A 20485-nucleotide genomic window follows, 5' to 3' on the forward strand; every position below is an offset into this window, starting at 1 on the left:
TAGACTCTCATCTTTCCTGAGAAGACATGGAGGCCTAAAGAAGGGTTATATTTAACCCTTTCACTACTCATACTAGTATCATGCTCTACAATGCAATATAGAATAATTAACTGATACATTGATCTACAATTTTCTTAACACTGGGGTAAAATTATAAAATTCTGTCTTAGCTTACCAAATAGAGTGCATACTGCATTTCATTTAGGCACTGTACATACAATACGTAGTAAATGACTAAGTTCCAAGCTTCTGCGGATAGCCAGAATTTTATCATTTAACTCCGTAGCTGTGTGGATAGAAGCAGGAACTTTGCAGTTCTAGATCAGACAAATTGAGTTCCAACCATTATAACTAAATATGAAGAAATTAATTAGCCCAGAGTGTTAGACCTAAAAATCTGAGGTTGAAAAGTGGACATCCACTATAACCTTTATGGCCAACCATTTTTTGTATTTTTTTTGCTATTGCATCCTTGCTTTTCAAGCTTTTTATGCCATCATAGATATATGAGGATTTGCTTTTTGTTAGATTAGTTGTATTTCTTAATAGTTCTATTTATTATTTATTGTAGAGCCTCATGTTGTGTAGAGTGTTAAGGCAGCAATCCTAAGCTCTTACTCACAACCTGAAGCTTGCAAGTTCAATCCCCACATGGTTCAGGTAGCCGGCTCAAAGAGCTGCAAACGTTGCCCACATATAGTACATGGAAGAAAAGAGATAAAACTTCTGTGCTTTTTAATTTTTTAGTATATATTTAAAGAATGCATGTGGTTTTCTAATACAGAGCTCAAAATTGCCTATTACCTGGGGTAAAATTATAAAATTCTGTCTGTAGCTTACCAAATGGCATGCGTACTACATTTCATTTATGCACTGAACATACAATGTGTAGTAAAAGCCTAAGCTCTAAGCTGCTGTGGATAGCCATAATTTTATCATTTAGCTGTGTGGATAGGATAGAAGCAGGAAGTTTGCAGCTCTAGATCAGACAAATTGAGTTCCAACTAGAGATCAGCGAGCATACTCGGCTACGCCCCTGTTTCACCCGAGCACCATGATTTTCGAGTACTTCTGTACTCGGGCGAAAAGATTCAGGGGGCGCCGTGGGTGAGTGGGGGGTTGCAGCGGGGAGTGGGGGGAAGAGGGAGAGAGAGAGGGCTCCCCCCTGTTCCCCGCTGCTCCCCCCGTGTCGCCACGCCTCCCCGCGCCCCCCGAATCTTGTCACCTGAGTACTGAAGTACTCGAAAATCGTGGTGCTCGATCGAGTAAATACTCGAAACGAGTATTCTCGCTCACCTCTAGTTCCAACCATTGTAATTAAATATGAAGAAATTAATCAGCCCAGAGTGTTAGACCTAAAAATCTGAGGCTGAAAAGTGGACATCCACTATAACCTTTATGGCCAACATTTTTTATTTTTATTTTTTTGCTATTACATCCTTGCTTTTCAAGCTTTTTATGCCATCATAGACATATGAGGATTCACTTTTTGTTGGATTAGTTGTATTTCTTAATAGTTCTATTTATTATTTATTATAGAGCCTTATGTTGTGTAGAGTGTTAAGGCAGCAGTCCTAAGCTCTTGCTCACAACCTGAAGGTTGCAAGTTTAATTCCGACATGGTTCAGGTAGCTGGCTTAAGGCTGACTCAGCCTTTCATGCTTCTGAAGTCGGTAAAATGAGTACCCAGCATGGTGGGGAGTAATAAATTAATTACCTGTGGAATAAGTTGGTGCTATACTAATAACAAATCTATACTATGAAGGTAACAAGTGCCTTCCCTATTGGAGGGATATTTGTCTCTTTGATATATTTGTCTCTTTGACCTTGTGGAGGTTGTCCTGGTTGACGCAGCACCATACAAGCTGCTGTCCTTTCATGCTAAAAAGTGGTGTTGCTCAACTGCCTGGCAGGTTGAAGTGAATGGGGGTAATTCCTTTATACAAATTGACATATATGGCCTGAGGTTGTCTGGCTAAATTTACCAAGATATAGGATTGGTGGGTTGACTGCCCTAACACTGCATCAGGTGTATCTGACTAACTCTGGGAAAATTGACGGTCTCTCTTCTCCTACCTCTCACTATCTTTGAGAATGCTAAGTGTTTTCAGGGTTGACAGCCATGTCGTGGGTAAAGTTTAAAGTTTGGAATCCCTAGGTTTCTGTATCTATGTGAGGGTGGGGGGGTAGTAAAACAGGGGGAGCATTGGGAACTGTAAAGGACAGAAAAAAATCCAGATGATCAAAATTTATAAAATACTACTAATGCTTCTTCTTCTTTTTATTTGTACTGTATTATATGAAAAAGTAAAGAGCCACATGTGCTGCAGAGTGTTAGGACAGCAGAAATGCAGTCCTAAACTCTCGCTCACAACCTGAAGGTTATGGGTTCAATACCCGCATAGTTCAGGTAGCCATCTCAAGGTTGACTTAGCCTCCCATCCTTCCGAGGTCAGTAAAATGAGTACCCAGCTTGGTGGGGGGTAATAAATAAAAATGACCTGAAAGCGCTATGGGATAAGTTGGCATTATACAAATAACAAGATTATTATACTATATAATGTATTGAAAACTTTTTAAACATTTTTAAGTGCTTTGAAATGAAGGAAAACAACAACAATTACTAGCCTTTGTATATGTATATGGATCTTCAACATCAAAGACAACGGAAAGGGTTGTATTTAAATAATTCTGCTAGTGATAAAATACTGCATGTAAAACTACTGATACTATGAATGTAAAGAATTGTAATATTGTATGAATAAGCAATGATGTATAGCACAGCCTCACAAGACAAGGGTGAGGTACCTCTAATAATTTAGGTAGCATCTGCCATTCAGTGTATACCCTGTTTTAGGCATATTTAGCATTAAGGCTCCTCTTACTTTACAAGCTTTTAACATATCGTAAAACATGCGTTTCTCTTTAAAAAATGGTTAGCTTTTTTATATATCAACTTTTCACAAAAATGTAATAAAAAATAATAAATTGCTATACATATGATTCTAACAATGTTGGTATGCTTCCGGACAGGACCTGTACGCATTGGATCTGGAACCATATCGTTACTCTGGAGTGAATCTAACTGGCTTCCGAATTCTGAATGTGGAAAACCCTTATGTGAGCACCATAGTAGACAAGTGGTCAATGGAACGTCTACAAGCCCCACCCAAGCCAGAGACCGGTCTTCTAGATGGAATAATGACGGTACGGACAACAGTCAGAGCACTGGCCTGTAGTTGATGACTTAAAGGTGACATATACATATAACGCAACAGATTAGATTTTATAAGAGTAGATCCATAATTAATATAAGCATTGGTTCAACATAGTAACTTGTCTTGAATCTTTGAAAAAGTCAGTAAGAATTTACACACAGTTGTATCATGTCACTTTCATGAGATTCCTTTTGTCTTTTCTACTCTTTTCCCAACATTTTTAAATGATTCTTTTGAAAAAGAAGTTAACGATAAATGTAGTTTTCTGTATAATTACAATTTTTTGATAGTTACATCAAAAGGTGCCCATGTGCTTTCCAGTAGACCACAGCTGCCAAGTCTCAGTAAGGTTTCCATGAACATCACTTGAATGACAATGCTTTCTGTGCTTTGCAAACCATAGTAAAGTGTCTCAATTACAGCTAGAGAAAATCTATAGGGCTAATAATTGTAAGCTGGATTTGCTTCTACTGTATGTCTAGAGGTTGGCTTGTGCAGCAGGAGGTCAGTGTGGAGGAGTTGGCTGAACCTCTCTATAATGGAGAGCTCAAACTGTGCCCTTGGCACAACTCAGCAAGGTGAATAGTTTACAGGCAAGTTAATTGTCTAATCCCCAGGGATCCAGAAATGAGCCCTTGTTTCTTTTTTCGGTGTCATTTTATAATAAAATGAAGAGCACTTACAGAACATGCATAATGGAAAATATCATATATATTTATGATTATTTTACTGTTGTTATAAATATTGAGATTACAATAGGTTATTCTTATCTTCATACATCATAGAATCACAGAATGGTAGGGTTGGAAGGGACCTCAAGGGTCATCGGGTCCAAACCCCCTGCTCAATGCAGGATTTACTAAATCATCCCAGACAGATATTTGTCCAGCCTTTGAACACTTCCATTGAAGGAGAACTCACCGCCTCCTGTGGTAACCTGTTCCACTCATTGATCACAGTCACTGTCTGAAAGTTTTTTCTAATATCTAATTTGTATCTCCTTCCTTTCAGTTTTATCCAATTGCTTCTAGTCTTTCCTTGTGCAAATGAGAATAGGGCTGATCCCTTTTTCTATGCATGGCCATCCAGTGGTTTTGACATGGCCTGCAGCTTTTCCAGGGTTTTAACAGCATGTTGCGATAATGCACTGAATTTGTAACGTGAAATATTAGAGTCCTTAACCATTTAACGCCACAAAACAAGAGTTTACATCCTGGCAGGGTGGTGGTTAGTGCAACAGGATGTAAACTTATGTCTTGTGGATGGCAGAGGTGCCAGCTGTGACTGATAGCTGGCCTCCAGCTGCAACAGCAGGGATTGTTGCAAACACAAATCCCTGCTGTTAACCCTTTACATGCAGCAATTAATGTCAATGTTTATTGCGGCATGTAAGTGGTTTACAGAGGGAGTGCACTCCCTCTGTGACATCACTAGCCCTCTGTGATGAGTTGCTATCACAACTGGATGCGTCACACTGCTATCTGGGCCTACCTTGGCTTGCGATTGCCATTGTGATGCATGCAATGCATTGTTTGTTGTAATCAGAGCTTTTGTGGTTCAATTCCCCCCCTACAGGACTTGAACCATAAAAATATGTTATAAAAAAAACAAAAATGTAAAAGAAATCCCCAAACCTGTTTTGAACACTGTTTGTATAAAAGAAAATATAAAAACATTTAAAAATCCCATAAATTTGGTATCATCATATTTGTAATGACCAGTACAATAAATTGAACACACTATTTATCCTGCATGGCAAAGACCATAAAAAAGCCTTAAAAATAGACAAAATGCTTATTTTGTTCCTTTTGCCTCAAAAAAAGGGCAATAAAAGTAATCCAAAATGCTACATGACAGCAATATGTTGCCAATAAAAACTTAAGTTCTCATACAGCTCTGCCCTAGGAAAATAAAAAAGTTATGGGAGAGTGTGTGTACATAGGTTCACACAAAACTGCGCACCCATGTACGTGCACAAACACGCGTGAATGCAGGTCGGTGCCCATTGCCTTTAAAGCAATGGGCTGTCGGCAACCCCTGCAGTGATTTTCGGGAAAGGCCTTGAAATATAAGCTCTTCCCTGAAAATCATCCATGGTTTGTGTAAAGGAAAAAAAAAAAAAATATATATATATATATTATTTTTTAAATATATATGCCGCTGTCAGGTAAATATTCTCCATGGGAAGTCCCCTTAAAACTTAACACTGACAGCACTGTCACAGTGTTCAGTGACAAGGGGATTCCCGCGGGGGGTAAAGAATCCCCTGCCACAATGAATGGCTGAGCGCTCAGATACAGCCCTCTCAGTAGGCGATTCAGAGCAGTGACGATACCTAAGCTGCTGGACACGACAGAGCGCTGGCAGCGGTGGAGAGGTGACTATTTTTGTTTTTGTATTATTATTTTTTACACCAGATAGGAATGATTTTTCAGGGAAGGGCTTATATTTAAAGTCCTTCCCTGAAAATTACTGCAGGGGTGTGTGACAGCTGTGGCAGGAGATTATTTACTCCTTGTGGGGAGTTCTATTGTCACTGAACACTGTGACAGTGTTTTCACAGTGTTCACTGATAAGGGGGCTCCCCACTGGGAATATTGACACGCACACATGGTGCACGCATGTCCTATGTTTTGCAGGTACATGCGTTTTCACCCCTACAAAGCACTGACATGTGAGCACACCATAGGATACCAATGGTTTTAATAGACACGTGGTTTGGTGCGCACCTATGTACGCACACGCTTGCCTGAAAGTACCCTTCAAAGATGAAAAACCTTAAAGAAAGTAAATCATTTTTGCATTGTCATAATTGTGCCAGCATGCAATTTATGCTGCTAAGGGCTCACTCAGACGGGCGTTTTTATGTGCATATGTTACCTGCGTTTGCGATCCGCATGTAGGAGAAACAGTACTCGTATTTAGAACCAATGCTTTTCAATGGCAGCGGTCATATGCCCGATATTTACCTGCGCACAAAAATGCACAGCGGTAAATATAGGGCAGCGGATTTTAAAACGCAAGTAACTGTGGCATCCATCTTTTTTTGCTGTCACATCCAAGGGTTTCACCTTGTGCTCAATGGGGCAAGCAGCAGCAGCGCCGACCCCATTGAGGACATACAGTGAAGATCGCAATCCTCTGGCACAGCTATTGAATGACAGCTGAGAGCTGCCTCTGATTAGTCAAAATGCTCAGCCAATCAGAGAGAGCCCTTTCAGCAGGTGCGGATATTAAATCTTCGCCTGCTGAAAGCATGTCTGAGCAGTGCAGGGAGAAGACCCGGCTGGATGTGCCTGAGCTCCGGCAGCTGCAGAGAGGTGAGTGTATATATATATATTTTTTTTATTTTTTACACATTTTAGGGATGATTTTCAGGGAAGGGTTTATATGTAAAGCCCTTCCCCAAAAATCCCTGCAGGGCTTGCCGGCAGCCCATTGCTTTCAACGGAGATGGCTGTAGCGCCAACTCCATTGAATTCAATGGGAGAACATTGTGCTCCTCTGCCACAGCTGTAACAGCTGTAGCAGAGGAATTCTTCATCTCCGCGGAGAGTCCCCTTGTCACTGGATACTGTTACAATGCTGTCACAGTGTTCACTGATGAGGGGACTCCCCGCAGAGATGAACAATGTTCTCTTTATGTCAATGGGGCCATTGTTGCTGCCGGCCCCATTGACCAAAGGTGAAACCCCTGGATGTGCAGATAAATTTGCACATAAAAACGCCTGTCTGACTGAGCCCTAAGAAAAAAACAAACAATGGCAGAATTTAGGTGTTTTCTCTCCCTGCCATCAAAAAAATGTATAAAAGCAAACAATGCATTATATGTACCCCAAAATAATACCAGTAAAAACTACAGTTTGACATGTAAAAAACAAGTCCTCATATGGCTATATCGAGAGAAAAATAAAAAGTTCTTGCTTTTAAAATGTGGAAATGAAGAAAAAAAAATCATTGCGTCCTTATGACCATATGAGGTTATGTCCTTAGGCCTCAGTCAGATGGGGTGTTTTTATGTGCACAGGTTACTTGCATTTGCGATCCGCATCTATTTAGAACCAATGCTTTTCAATGGCAGCGGTCACATGTCCGATTTTTACATGCGCATAAAATTTGCACCTGCAAAAGATAGAACATATGGGTGGCAATGGACGTGATTGCGTGTGGTTTTTTTTTACACGTGCAGTGCGATCTTTTTTATGTGCAAATAAACACCCGTCTGACTGAGCCCTTAGGGCTTAGTCAGACGGGCGTTTTTTGCCGCGATTTGCGCATGCGCATGCGTCCGGCGATTTTTTAAAACCATTGCTTTGCAATGGTATCGGACACATGAGCGCTTTTTATGCGCTCGTCCGATAAATTATAGAACAAAAAATCGCAGATCGCACCTCTCTGCGATCTGCGATTCCTGTTCGCTTCTGTATATGCACTCAATGGGGCCGGCGGCAGCAGCGCCGACCCCATTGAGAACATATAGAAGACAAATCATTCTTCTCTGCCACAGCTGTAACAGCTGTGGCAGAGAAGAACGATGTTTGCCCATTGAATTCAATGGAGCGGCAATACAGCCGCTCCATTGAAAGCAATGGGCTGCCGGCGTGCGCGGGGTGAATTGTCGGGAAGGGGTTAAATATATAAACCCTTCCCTGCAATTCATTCTAAAATGTGTTAAAATAAAAAAAAATTGTATACTCACCTTTCCGCTGCAGCCGGAGTCCAGCCGTGGCCGCTGTCAGTTCTCCTGAACTGCTTCTCGGCACTATTCAGCCGGCGGGGCTTTAAAATCCCCGCCTGCTGAATGATCTGCCTCTGATTGGTCACAGCCTGACCAATCAGAGGCCGGTTTCACTCACACACCCATTCATGAATTCATGAATGGGTGAGTGACTGCTGCCTCTCAGCGCTGAGCCAATCAGGGGCAGGTCTGACTCACATCCATTCATGAATTCATGAATGGGTGTGAGTGAGGCATGCCTCTGATTGGCTCAGCGCTGAGCCAATCAGGGGGCAGGTCTGACTCACACCCCCTTCACACCCACTGCAGGACGGCCGCTCGGAGCTGCCGGCAGAATGTGAGTATGCAATTTTTTTTTATTTTAACACATTTTAGGATGAATTGCAGGTAAGGGCTTATATATTTAAGCCCTTACCGACAATTCATCCCGGGCTCGCCCACAGCGCATTGCTTTCAATGGAGACGGCTGTATTGCCGTCTCCATTGAATGCAATACGCTGGACAGCTCCGGCCCGTTTCTAATGAAACGCGGCTAGGAGCAGATTTTCGGGCGATTTGCGGGCGACTTGCGCGCACCGGTCACGCGATTTGCGGATGCGCATCCGTCATGCGATCCGCAAATCGCGGCAAAAAACGCCCATCTGACTAAGCCCTTAAGGTGTTCAAGAGTAAAGGCACTCTTAAGAAATTTTTGACATGTCAGAGCAACATGTCAAAAGTTTTGATCGGTGGGGTTTCGAGGGCTGAGACCACCCCTAATTGCTGAAATGAGGGGGCAGAAGTGCTCAACTGAGTACTATGCCCTTTCGCTGTCATCGTTCCTTGTTGGCTCCTCTCCATAATTAAAGCTATAAATGACTTTTATAGTAATTCAGGTATCCATCATCAGCTCCTGAAAAACGCAACAAGGTGATAGCTGAAAGGGCATAGTACACAGGTGAAAGGTGCAGGCCCTTCATTTCAGAGCTCAGTGGAGGACTCTGCACCCAGACCCAACCAATCAAAACCTTTGACATGTTACCGTACTCTGATGTGTTAGATGCTTATTAAGAGCGCAGTTACTTTTTAACCAAGTTAAGTGTAGGCACATCTGTATTAGCTTTGCAATAATGAACCCATACAAAAGAAAACCTAGAAATCCATGTAACTTTAAGGACATTTCTGCTTTCATGTATATAAGAGTTCAACACATATTATGTAATTATATTACCCAGAAAGTGTAGTGGTGATAACTAGATATGATGCATGCCAGTACTCTGCGATGCTTGTCTGCTCTACTGCCAGTGTGCTATCCGAAAGGGCGTTCAACACAGCTGGGGCTGTGGGGCCTGGATTTCACCAGACTTCTGCACCCACATGGCAGATTCCACTGATTAGTTGGCATGCTGGCAATTTTTTGTCACATATGAGTGAGCATAGATTCAAATGATAAAGTGCATATAAAGTGCAATAGATAATGAATATTTTATGAAAGATAAATCCAATAAATTAGGTCATATATTACCAAAAATCCAAAAAATGGAGATGCTGCCAAGGAGCCAAAACCAGCAAAATGTATGCAAGCGTTGCAGGGAAAGAATTTCCCTACAAGTATTGCTATGTAGAATAGGGTATAAATATGTATTACCACTAGAGATGAGCGAGCGTACTCAGAAAAGCACTACTCGCTCGAGTAATTTGCTTTATCCGAGTATCGCTGTGCTCGTCCCTGAAGATTCGGGTGCCGCTGCGGCTGACAGGTGAGCCGCAGCGGGGAGCAGGGGAGAGTGGGTGGGAGAGAGGGAGAGAAAGATCTCCCCTCCATTCCTCCCCGCTCTCCCCTGCAGCTCCCCGCTCCGTGCCGGCACCCGAATCTTCAGGGACGAGCACAGCGATACTCGGATAAAGCAAATTACTTGAGCGAGTAGTGCTTTTCCGAGTACGCTCGCTCATCCCTAATTACCACCTCTTATTATATATAGTGCCTCTGTAACCACAAGCGTCCACAGCGGTGTCCTGGTGGGTGGAAATGACATCTATATGAGAGAGTCATGGCACACAACGTGCATGTTAAAGCGCATAACCCCTAATGCAGAAAGCCAGCAAAGTTAGCGAAATAGGCGGAAGTTATGACACAACCATCATGGAATGCACTATGTGTGTCAAAGCCTGTGAAAATTTCAAATGCATGCACAGATGTATAAAAGAATAACTTGGCACAATTTGCAATATAGAAAACACTCAATAGTTAGCAATAATGGTACACTATTAAGAGATTTATAGGTAAGCGATTATGAGTGTCAACCTGATTCATATAATTAGATGAGTAATCATACAACAATACCTGTTTATCAATTCAATAAGGCTCGCAAACGAAAAATGGTCACAGAGCTGTCAGAAAGCACAATATACACATCAGGGGCTAATGCAGTTGTCAAGCTTGTGCGCACAAAGGAAAAAAACAATAATTTAGTGCAACCTACAATATGGAGAATATTCTAAAGCTTAGTACAATATCCATTATTAAACAATATATTTATAAGTATAGATTGTTGTGCATTCATGAACTGAATATACAATACAGCTGTATAGAACAAGCCATAAATACCAAGCAATTAGATTTAATTAACAATGGCACCTAGCCTGACCAAGACATCTATAGCTAAAGACAATACTGACAAATTGCAGCAAAATAAGTTCATAGATGCAAGAGGCAAGTTCTTGTCAGATGGAAAAGATGTATTCTGGATCCTGTCCGACTATCGTCTCATATGTAGACTGCTGTAGCTGCCTCTTCTGCTTAGACATTTTCTTATTTGGTGGAATGAGGAGGAGGAAACATGAGGAGAACAGCAGCAGTTCCACCACCACAGGCAGCAACTTCACCTTGAGGGCAGAGTGTGCTCCTCGTGGAAACATAAGAGTTGCAGCTTTGTATTTCCATATTGACATATTTTTCATTTGTCGGCAAAGTAGGAGGAGGAAATATGGTGGAAGCAGGAAAAGAAGAACAGCAGCAGCACCTCGAGGACACAGTGTGGTCTTTGATATACATCTCTGATCAGTCATATGTGAGTTAAAGCCCATTTACAGACGATTATCGCTCAAAATTTGCTCAAAAACCATCTTTTGAGCGATAATCGTTGCGTATAAATGTGGCCATAGTTTACTTTTCTGCTGATCAATGGAGTTCAGTTCGGCATGAAATCCATCGTTCAGCTGATAAAAAGGACTGCACGCTGTGTTCTGTCTGGGGAGAGCTGATAATAGTTGATTACATTGTCTCAGCTGTCAGCACCGTGACATAACAGAGGGAATTTATTCAAAGAACAGTGTGTGGTCTGTTCCCTGAAAATAGCTCCCTGAGGCTCACATGCTGCTAATTGCGACTTTGTAGCACCACGTGCGACTTTGTAGCAACACAATAGTACAATATTGCAGTGAGAAAATGCAGCAACGTTGCACGGACCACTGATGCCGTGATATCGCGTCACCTGTGTGAAATAGGCCTAAATGTAAGGTGATCCACTTTGTCCGTAGATGATCAGATGTGTCTGTCAGTTATCACACCCACAGATGTGCTGAACCCCTTTGTGATAGCACACTCGCAGCGGGGCAGGCAAGCACCTCTAGAGCATGTTGTGCAAGCTCTGACCACTCATCCAGCTTAGACACCCAGAAGTCAAAGGTGTCAACATCATGTCTGAGTACATCCATGCGGGAGCTGACATACTCTTGGACCATCATGGATATGTGCTGCCTGTGACTGTGGGTCCTAACTTGTTCTTATGTTACAGGCTGTGAAGGGCTACACCTGCCCCAGGTGGGGGTGTTGCCGAGGCGGCTTCCTGGGCTGCAGAGCTGTGATCCATTGCAGATACATCCCCACGGCCATGGGGAAATGATCTGCTCAAGCTGTTTAACAGTCTGTCCTGATAGTGCTGCATTTTGAGCTACCTTAGATCTGTGCTTATGTGGAGGATGTTGAAAGGTGGTATGAAGAGGTGGAGGAAGGGAAGTGTGAGGAGGGGACGGACATGGATGAAGGTCCTGAAAGTCTTGGAGGTACCATGAAATGTTTACCCTCACTTTTAGCTTCATGCCCCACATGCAGGACATTACTACTGTGCTGTTAAAGCTATGTAATGCCACTTGCTGGACAACATGTCCATGGTCAGGTGCACCCTGCCACTTACATAGTTCTGCAATTCTAAAGTTATCACTCACATGGTGGTGCAGGGAACGGGGGGCTTTTTGGGCATCTGGTACTGTGGGTTAACATGGAGCATCACGTTGTAGTAGACATCTGTGTCCACTAGCCTGAAGGGCCAAATTTCTATTGCAAGCAGCTGTGCAATGTTTCCATTCAGGCTCCATGCTTATGAATGGTTTAGGGGTTTTCTGTTTTACGTTTCTATGGCTGGGGATGGAGGTCTGGTTGCTGATCTGGGACATATTGGAATATGGGGAAGATGTTGGTGAAGGGGGTCATGATGGTTACAGCTCAACTTCTGTTCTCTGTTTCTTACTCTTGGCTCTGAAGCCTGCAGCCCAGTCATCAATTGCAGAGGAGAGACCTGAAGTAGGTGTGCTACTGACCCTACACAAAACTGCCTCTCTATACTCAGAGACTACTGCATGAACAGGAAAAGGCAGCTACAGCAGCAGAACAGGGAGCAGGATAAGGCAGACTCTTTGCTCTATTGCCCAGGTGGGCTCTCCAAGGTTGCAGGTGGGGGAAGATTATGTGGCTGTTCATACACATTGTGTCAAGGTCAGATCAAGTACCTTATTATCTTCCACCTCCTCTTCTACATCCTTGATAGTGGAGTCTATATTACACCTGCAGGAGCTGGCACTAGGGTTGCCACTAGAGATGAGCGAGCACCAAAATGCTCGGGTGCTCGTTACTCGGGACGAAATTTTCGCAATGCTCGAGGGTTCGTTTCGAGTAACGAACCCCATTGAAGTCAATGGGCGACCCGAGCATTTTTGTATTTCGCCGATGCTCGCTAAGGTTTTCATGTGTGAAAATCTGGGCAATTCAAGAAAGTGATGGGAACGACACAGCAACGGATAGGGCAGGCGAGGGGCTACATTTTGGGCTGCATCTCAAGTTCACAGGTCCCACTATTAAGCCACAATACCGGCAAGAGTGCCCCCCCCCTCCCAACAATTTTTACTTCTGAAAAGCCCTCATTAGCAATGCATACCTTAGCTAAGCACCACACTACCTCCAACAAAGCACAATCACTGCCTGCATGACACTCCGCTGCCACTTCTCCTGGGTTACATGCTGACCACCCCCCCCCCCCCACAGCGCACACCAAAGTGTCCCTGCGCAGCCTTCAGCTGCCCTCATGCCACACCACCCTCATGTCTATTTATAAGTGCGTCTGCCATGACGAGGAACCGCAGGCACACACTACCGAGGGTTGGCACGGCTAGGCAGCGACCCTCTTTAAAAGGGGCGGGGGGATAGCCCACAATGCTGTACAGAAGCAATGAGAAATATAATCCTGTGCCACCGACATCAGGAGCTGCACACGTGGGCATAGCAATGGGGAACCTATGTGCCACACACTATTCATTCTGTCAAGGTGTCTGCATGCCCCAGTCAGACCGCGGTTTTTAATTCATAGACACAGGCAGGTACAACTCCCTATTGTGAAGTCCCTGTGGACCGACAGCATGGGTGGCTCCCTGGAACCCACCGGCGGTACATAAAAATATCCCATTGCATTGCCCAACACAGCTGAGGTAGTAATGTCGTGCTTAAGGCAGGTGGGCTTCGGCCCACACTGCATGCCCCAGTCAGACTGGGGTTCTTTAGAAGCGGAAACAGATGCATTTATAATTCTCTGTGGACCCACAGCATGGGTGGGTGCCAGGAAGCCACCGGGGGTACATAAAAATATCCCATTGCATTGCCCAACACAGCGGATGTAACGTCAGCTGTAATGCAGGTGGGCTAAAAATTTATTGGATTACACTGTAGGCGAGGGCCCACAAAAATTGCTGTATCAACAGTACTAATGTACATCAGAAAAATTGGCCATGGCCAACCAAGAGGGCAGGTGAAACCCATTAATCGCTTTGGTTAATGTGGCTTAAGTGGTAACTAGGCCTGGAGGCAGCCCAGTTTAACGAAAAATTGGTTCAAGTTAAAGTTTCAACGCTTTTAAGAGCATTGAAACGTATAAAAAAATTTAAAAAAAAATTATATGAGTGAGCCTTGTGGCCCTAAGAAAAATTGCCCGTTCGGCGTCATTACGTGAGGTTTCAGGAGGAGGAGGAGGAGGAATATTATACACAGATTGATGAAGCAGAAATGTCCACGTTTTGGATGGTGAGAGAGAACGATGCTTCCATCCGCGGGTGCAGCCTACGTATTGCTTAGGTATCGCTGCTGTCCGCTGGTGGAGAAGAGAAGTCTGGGGAAATCCAGGCTTTGTTTATCTTGATGAGTGTAAGCCTGTCGGCACTGTCGGTTGACAGGTGGGTACGCTTATCCGTGATGATTCCCCCAGCCACACTAAACACACTCTCTGACAAGACGCTAGCCGCAGGACAAGCAAGCACCTCCAGGGCATACAGCGTTCAGGCCACGTGTCCAGCTTCAACACCCAGTAGTTGTAGGGGGCAGAGGCGTCACCGAGGACGGTGCTGCAATCGGCTACGTACTCCCTCACCATCCTTTTACAGTGCTCCCGCCAACTCAGCCTTGACTGGGGACCGGTGACACAGTCTTGTTGGGGAGCCATAAAGCTGGCAAAGGCCTTGGAGAATGTTCCCCTGCCTGCGCTGTACATGCAGCATGATCTCTGCGCCTCCCCTGCTACCTGGCCCTCGGAACTGCGCCTTCTGCCACTAGCGCTGTCGGATGGAAAGTTTTCCATCAGTTTGTCCACCAGCGCCCTGTGGTATAGCATCATTCTCGAACCCCTTTCCTCTTCGGGAATGAGAGTGCAAAGGCTCTCCTTATACCGTGGGTCGAGCAGTGTGTACACCCAGTAATCCGTAGTGGCCAGAATGCGTTGAATGCGAGGGTCACGAGAAAGGCATCCTAACATGAAGTCAGCCATGTGTGCCAGGGTACCTGTACGCAACACATGGCTGTCTTCACTAGGAAGATCACTTTCAGGATCCTCCTCCTCCTCCTCCTCAGGCCATACATGCTGAAAGGATGACAGGCAAGCAGCATGGGTACCGTCAGCAGCGGGCCAAGCTGTTTCTTCCCCCTCCTCCTCATCCTCCTCATGCTCCTCCTCCTCCTCCTCCTGAATGCGCTGAGATATAGACAGGAGGGTGCTCTGACTATCCAGCGACATACTGTCTTCCCCCGGCTCTGTTTCCGAGCGCAAAGCGTCTGCCTTTATGCTTTGCAGGGAACTTCTCAAGATGCATAGCAGAGGAATGGTGACGCTAATGATTGCAGCATCGCCGCTCACCATCTGGGTAGACTCCTCAAATTTTCCAAGGACCTGGCAGATGGCTGTCAACCAGGCCCACTCTTCTGTAAATAATTGAGGAGGCTGACTCCCACTGCGCCGCGCAAGTTGGAGTTGGTATTACACTATAGCTCTACGCTGCTCATAGAGCCTGGCCAACATGTGGAGCGTAGAGTTCCACTGTGTGGGCACGTCGCACAGCAGTCGGTGCACTGGCAGATTAAACCGATGTTGCAGGGTCCGCAGGGTGGCAGCGTGCGTGCGTGATTTGCGGAAATGTGCGCAGAGCTGGCGCACCTTTCCGAGCAGGTATGACAAGTGGGGGTAGCTTTTCAGAAAGCGCTGAACCACCACATTAAAGACATGGGCCAGGCATGGCACGTGCGTGAGGCTGCCGAGCTGCAGAGCTGCCACCAGCTTACGGCCGTTGTCACACATGACCATGCCCGGTTGGAGGCTCAGCGGCGCAAGCCAGCGGTCGGTCTGCTCTGTCAGACCCTGCAGCAGTTCGTGGGCCGTGGGCCTCTTATCTCCTAAGCTGAGTAGTTTCAGCACGGCCTGCTGACGCTTGCCCACCGCTGTGCTGCCACGCCGCGTGACACCGACTGCTGGCGACGTGCTGCTGCTGACACATCTTGATTGCGAGACAGAGGTTGCGTAGGAGGAGGAGGAGGGTGGTTTAGTGGAGGAAGCATACACCCCCGCAGATACCACCACCGAGCTGGGGCCCGCAATTCTGGGGGTGGGTAGGACGTGAGCGGTCCCAGGCTCTGACTCTGTCCCAGCCTCCACTAAATTCACCCAATGTGCCGTCAGGGAGATATAGTGGCCCTGCCCGCCTGTGCTTGTCCACGTGTCTGTTGTTAAGTGGACCTTGGCAGTAACCGCGTTGGTGAGGGCGCGTACAATGTTGCGGGAGACGTGGTCGTGCAGGCCTGGGACGGCACATCGGGAAAAGTAGTGGCGACTGGGAACCGAGTAGCGCGGGGCCGCCGCCGCCATCATGCTTTTGAAAGCCTTCGTTTCCACAAGCCTATACGGCAGCATCTCTAGGCTGATCAATTTTGCAATGTGCACGTTTACCGCTTGAGCGTGCGGGTGCAAGGCGGCGTACTTGCGCTTGCGCTCAAACTGTGGCGCTAGCGACGTCTGGACGCTACGCTGAGAGACATTGCTGGATGGGGCCGAGGACAGCGGAGGTGAGGGTGTGGGTGCAGGCCAGGAGACGGTAGTGCCTGTGTCCTCAGAGGGGGGTTGGATCTCAGTGGCAGGTTGGGGCACAGGGGGAGAGGCAGTGGTGCAAACCGGAGGCGGTGAACGGGCATCGTCCCACCTTGTGGGGTGCTTGGCCATCATATGCCTGCGCATGCTGTTGGTGGTGCCTCCCCAGCTGATCTTGGCGTGACAAAGGTTGCACACCACTGTTCGTCGGTCGTCAGGCGTCTCTGTGAAAAACTGCCACACCGTAGAGCACCTTGACCTCTGCAGGGTGGCATGGCGCGAGGGGGCGCTTTGGGAAACAGTTGGTGGATTATTCGGTCTGGCCCTGCATCTACCCCTGGCCACCGCACTGGCTCGGCCTGTGCCCACACCCTGACTTGGGCCTCCGCGTCCTCGCCCGCGTCCACGTCCTATAGGCCTACCCCTACCCCTCAGCATGCTGTATTACCAGTGATTTCCCAGGCAGCAAATAAATTGGCGCAAGCCTGCAGGACAAATAGAATGTTTCCCTTTTTGGGAAACGGAGGGCCCACTGACTATATTCAATCAGATAAGATATGTGTTGCACAGAAATGCAGTTATATGAAGTGCAGCAGAGCGGAGACTTTTCACAGGCAGCAAATAAATTGGCGCAAGCCTGCAGGACAAATAGAATGTTTCCCTTTTTGGGAAACGGAGGGCCCACTGACTATATTCAATCAGATAAGATATGTGTTGCACAGAAATGCAGTTATATGAAGTGCAGCAGAGCGGCGACTTTTCACAGGCAGCAAATAAATTGGCGCAAGCCTGCAGGACAAATAGAATGTTTCCCTTTTTGGGAAACGGAGGGCCCACTGACTATATTCAATCAGATAAGATATGTGTTGCACAGAAATGCAGTTATATGAAGTGCAGCAGAGCGGAGACTTTTCACAGGCAGCAAATAAATTGGCGCAAGCCTGCAGGACAAATAGAATGTTTCCCTTTTTGGGAAACGGAGGGCCCACTGACTATATTCAATCAGATAAGATATGTGTTGCACAGAAATGCAGTTATATGAAGTGCAGCACAGCGGTTACTTTTCCCAGGCAGGAAATAAATTGGCGCAAGACTGCAGGACAAATACAATTTTTCCCTTTTTTGGAAACGGAGGGCCCACTGACTATATTCAATCAATAATATATGTTTTCTGGCCCTGCCTACACAATTCTCTCCCTGTAGTATTACTGCAAGGCGCAATGCTCTGCAGACAGCCGATTTTGAAAAGAAAAAATATGCAACACTGCTAACAGCAGCCTGCACAGTACTGCACACGGATAGATGTGGCCCTAAGAAGGACCGTTGGGGTTCTTGAAGCCTACACTCACTCCTAACACTCTCCCTACCTAAGCACCACTTCTGTCCCTGTAGTATTACTGCAAGGCGCAATGCTCTGCAGACTGCCGATTTTGAAAAAAAACAAATTTGTGCAACACTGCTAACAGCACCCTCCACAGTACTGCACACGGATAGATGTGGCCCTGAGAAGGACCGTTGGGGTTCTTGAAGCCTACACTCACTCCTAACACTCTCCCTACAGCAGCACCAGCAGCAGCACTTTCCCTCAGCTAACTCAGTCACAAGGCATCTGAGGCGAGCCGCAGGAGGGGCCGACTTTTATACTCGGGTGACATCTGATCTCCCCAGCCACTCACAGCAGGGGGGTGGTATAGGGCTTGAACGTCACAGGGGGAAGTTGTAATGCCTTCCCTGTCTTTCAATTGGCCAGAAAAGCGCGCTAACGTCTCAGAGAGGAAACTGAAAGTAACCGGAACACCGCGTGGTGCTCGTTAAGAGTAACGAGCATCCCGAACACCCTAATATTCGCACGAATATCAAGCTCGGACGAGTACGTTCGCTCATCTCTAGTTGCCACCTTTGTCATGAAAAAATACCGGCCATGGTAAAAAAAAGGGTGTGACTTTGGGGTGGTTTCGGCGTGGCTTATCATAACATTTTTGCGCATGCGTGAGATCCTGGTCAGCGTGTTCTCGCGAGTAGATGACGTTTAGTGTGAATCACACTAAACTTCATCTACTCGCGAGAACATGCTGCAAACGTAGCATACTAGTATAACTGGGGCCCGACCAAAATACCAGCCGGTAAAAAAAACGGCGGAATTACCAGCCGGGTGGCAACCCTAGCTGGCAACTCCATTTCTGCATACCCCGAAATTCATATTGCCTGTAGAGGGCTGACCACGCCCACTGACCTACTCTCATCTTCTTCTTTGAAGGAAAAAAATGTTTGGGCAACAGTGCATTCAATGTCTTTGTCTTCTTACTCTGCCCAGTTCCTAAGACACTGATTTTTGTTTGGAGGCTGTAGGATATTTTGGCACGGGGTGAAGTAGAGGGGGATGCTCATGGCCAATTGGTGCAGACTGATTGCTGTGTGTCTGTTACAGGGTGAAAGAGGATTACTGTGTCATCCATCCTATGACCTATTCTATCTGTGGATATTTTAGTTTCATGTAACTTTTCAGATAACTTTGTAGTTTATAGAAAACCACAGGTAGCTGTGTAAGGCCTGCAAATAATTTGTAGTGGTCTGAGCCGTAACTTTGAAGAGTGTCTGAAGCCATAAAAGAAGAACTGCAATATTTCCCATGGCAAAGCTTAGTTTGTTTGCTTTGATGCTATATGCATTGACAGCAAAGTAAATGCAAAAACGCCCATGATAGTGTACTTTTTTGCGCAGTGAAGGTCACACTATAACACGCATATCTGCACATTCTAATGTACTAACTGTGCTTATGGGGACCATTTGCATCGATGCAGGAAACACCTGCGCTGTGATTTGAAAGGCTGCGCAGCCTAATTAGTGCCCTTGGTTTTCGATCTCCCCGAAGTTCATTGTGCAATTTGCGGGGATCAGGTGCGCATTTGCACACTGCCTATAGATTCCTATGGTGCACCAAAATAGGGCATGTTGCAGGGTTTTTTTGCACAAAAGCGAAAGTGAGATTGAACCCATTGAAGACAATGGCCTCATTTCTCATTATATGCACATACACCAACAGTAACATGACCTCTTCAAAATATCTCTCAATGTAAAAGCAGACCATGTACTATATAATCATATAAACATCATGCAACTTCTTATTCTGGTCACTCCAATACATCCTCATTTAACTTCTCCGCTGTTGTGCAAGCTTTTAACACCAGCAACAATATATCCTCAGCAGAATATAACTTTTAAGCGATTTTGAGCGACCAATTTGCATGGGTACTAATAGGCTAATCAGCCCTTTAGTACTTCATGTGCATGCATTTAGAGAACAGCGGGTGGTCTGTTCTCTAAATACATCACTATTGTTCTCCAGCGGGACAGCAGCTGTTAAAGAATGTCAGCTGTTTTCAGCTGTTATCAGAGCTGCCCACGGAGAACTCAGCGTGCGGTCCGTCTAATCAGCAACAATGATTTTTTAAGCTGACCTGAACTCAGCGATGTACAAAAAGTACACGGTAAGTGCACAGTGGGCGCACATTTACACACAAAGATTATCGCTCAAAAGATGGCTTTTGAACGAATTTTGAGTGATAATCGTTGTGTAAAAGTGCCTTAACCCAACTGTAGGCTAGGGCATCATGGTGATTTTTGGCCATGAGACAGTTGGTTTTTGGTCATGGACAAAGTCACTGTATAGCTCTAGCTATATACTATATGCACATATGCCAAAAATAGTAATTTTTTCAATTTTATGAGTTCACATTCTACATATAAATTTTCGGCCAGTACTCAATTACTAAACTATAAATATATGAAAAATAAAAAGTAGAAAAACTGATTTTTATTTAGAAGTGGTAAAATATTCTTGCATTTCCGTCATTTTCTAAAAAACATTAACTAGTCTT

At 45.3% G+C, this 20485-nt stretch overlaps 1 protein-coding gene across 1 annotated transcript in view; it reads left to right on the plus strand.

The window, feature by feature from the left end:
• Positions 1-20485, plus strand: part of GRIK3 (glutamate ionotropic receptor kainate type subunit 3) — a 592020-nt gene that overhangs the window by 327326 nt on the left and 244209 nt on the right. Inside the window, exon 6 of the mRNA XM_066592013.1 lies at positions 3034-3207. Coding sequence (XP_066448110.1) covers positions 3034-3207 — 174 coding nt within the window. The remainder of the gene's footprint in view (positions 1-3033; positions 3208-20485) is intronic.

Source organism: Eleutherodactylus coqui, chromosome 1 (genome assembly GCF_035609145.1).
Source record: "Eleutherodactylus coqui strain aEleCoq1 chromosome 1, aEleCoq1.hap1, whole genome shotgun sequence".
Classification (NCBI taxonomy): Eukaryota; Metazoa; Chordata; class Amphibia; order Anura; family Eleutherodactylidae; genus Eleutherodactylus; species Eleutherodactylus coqui.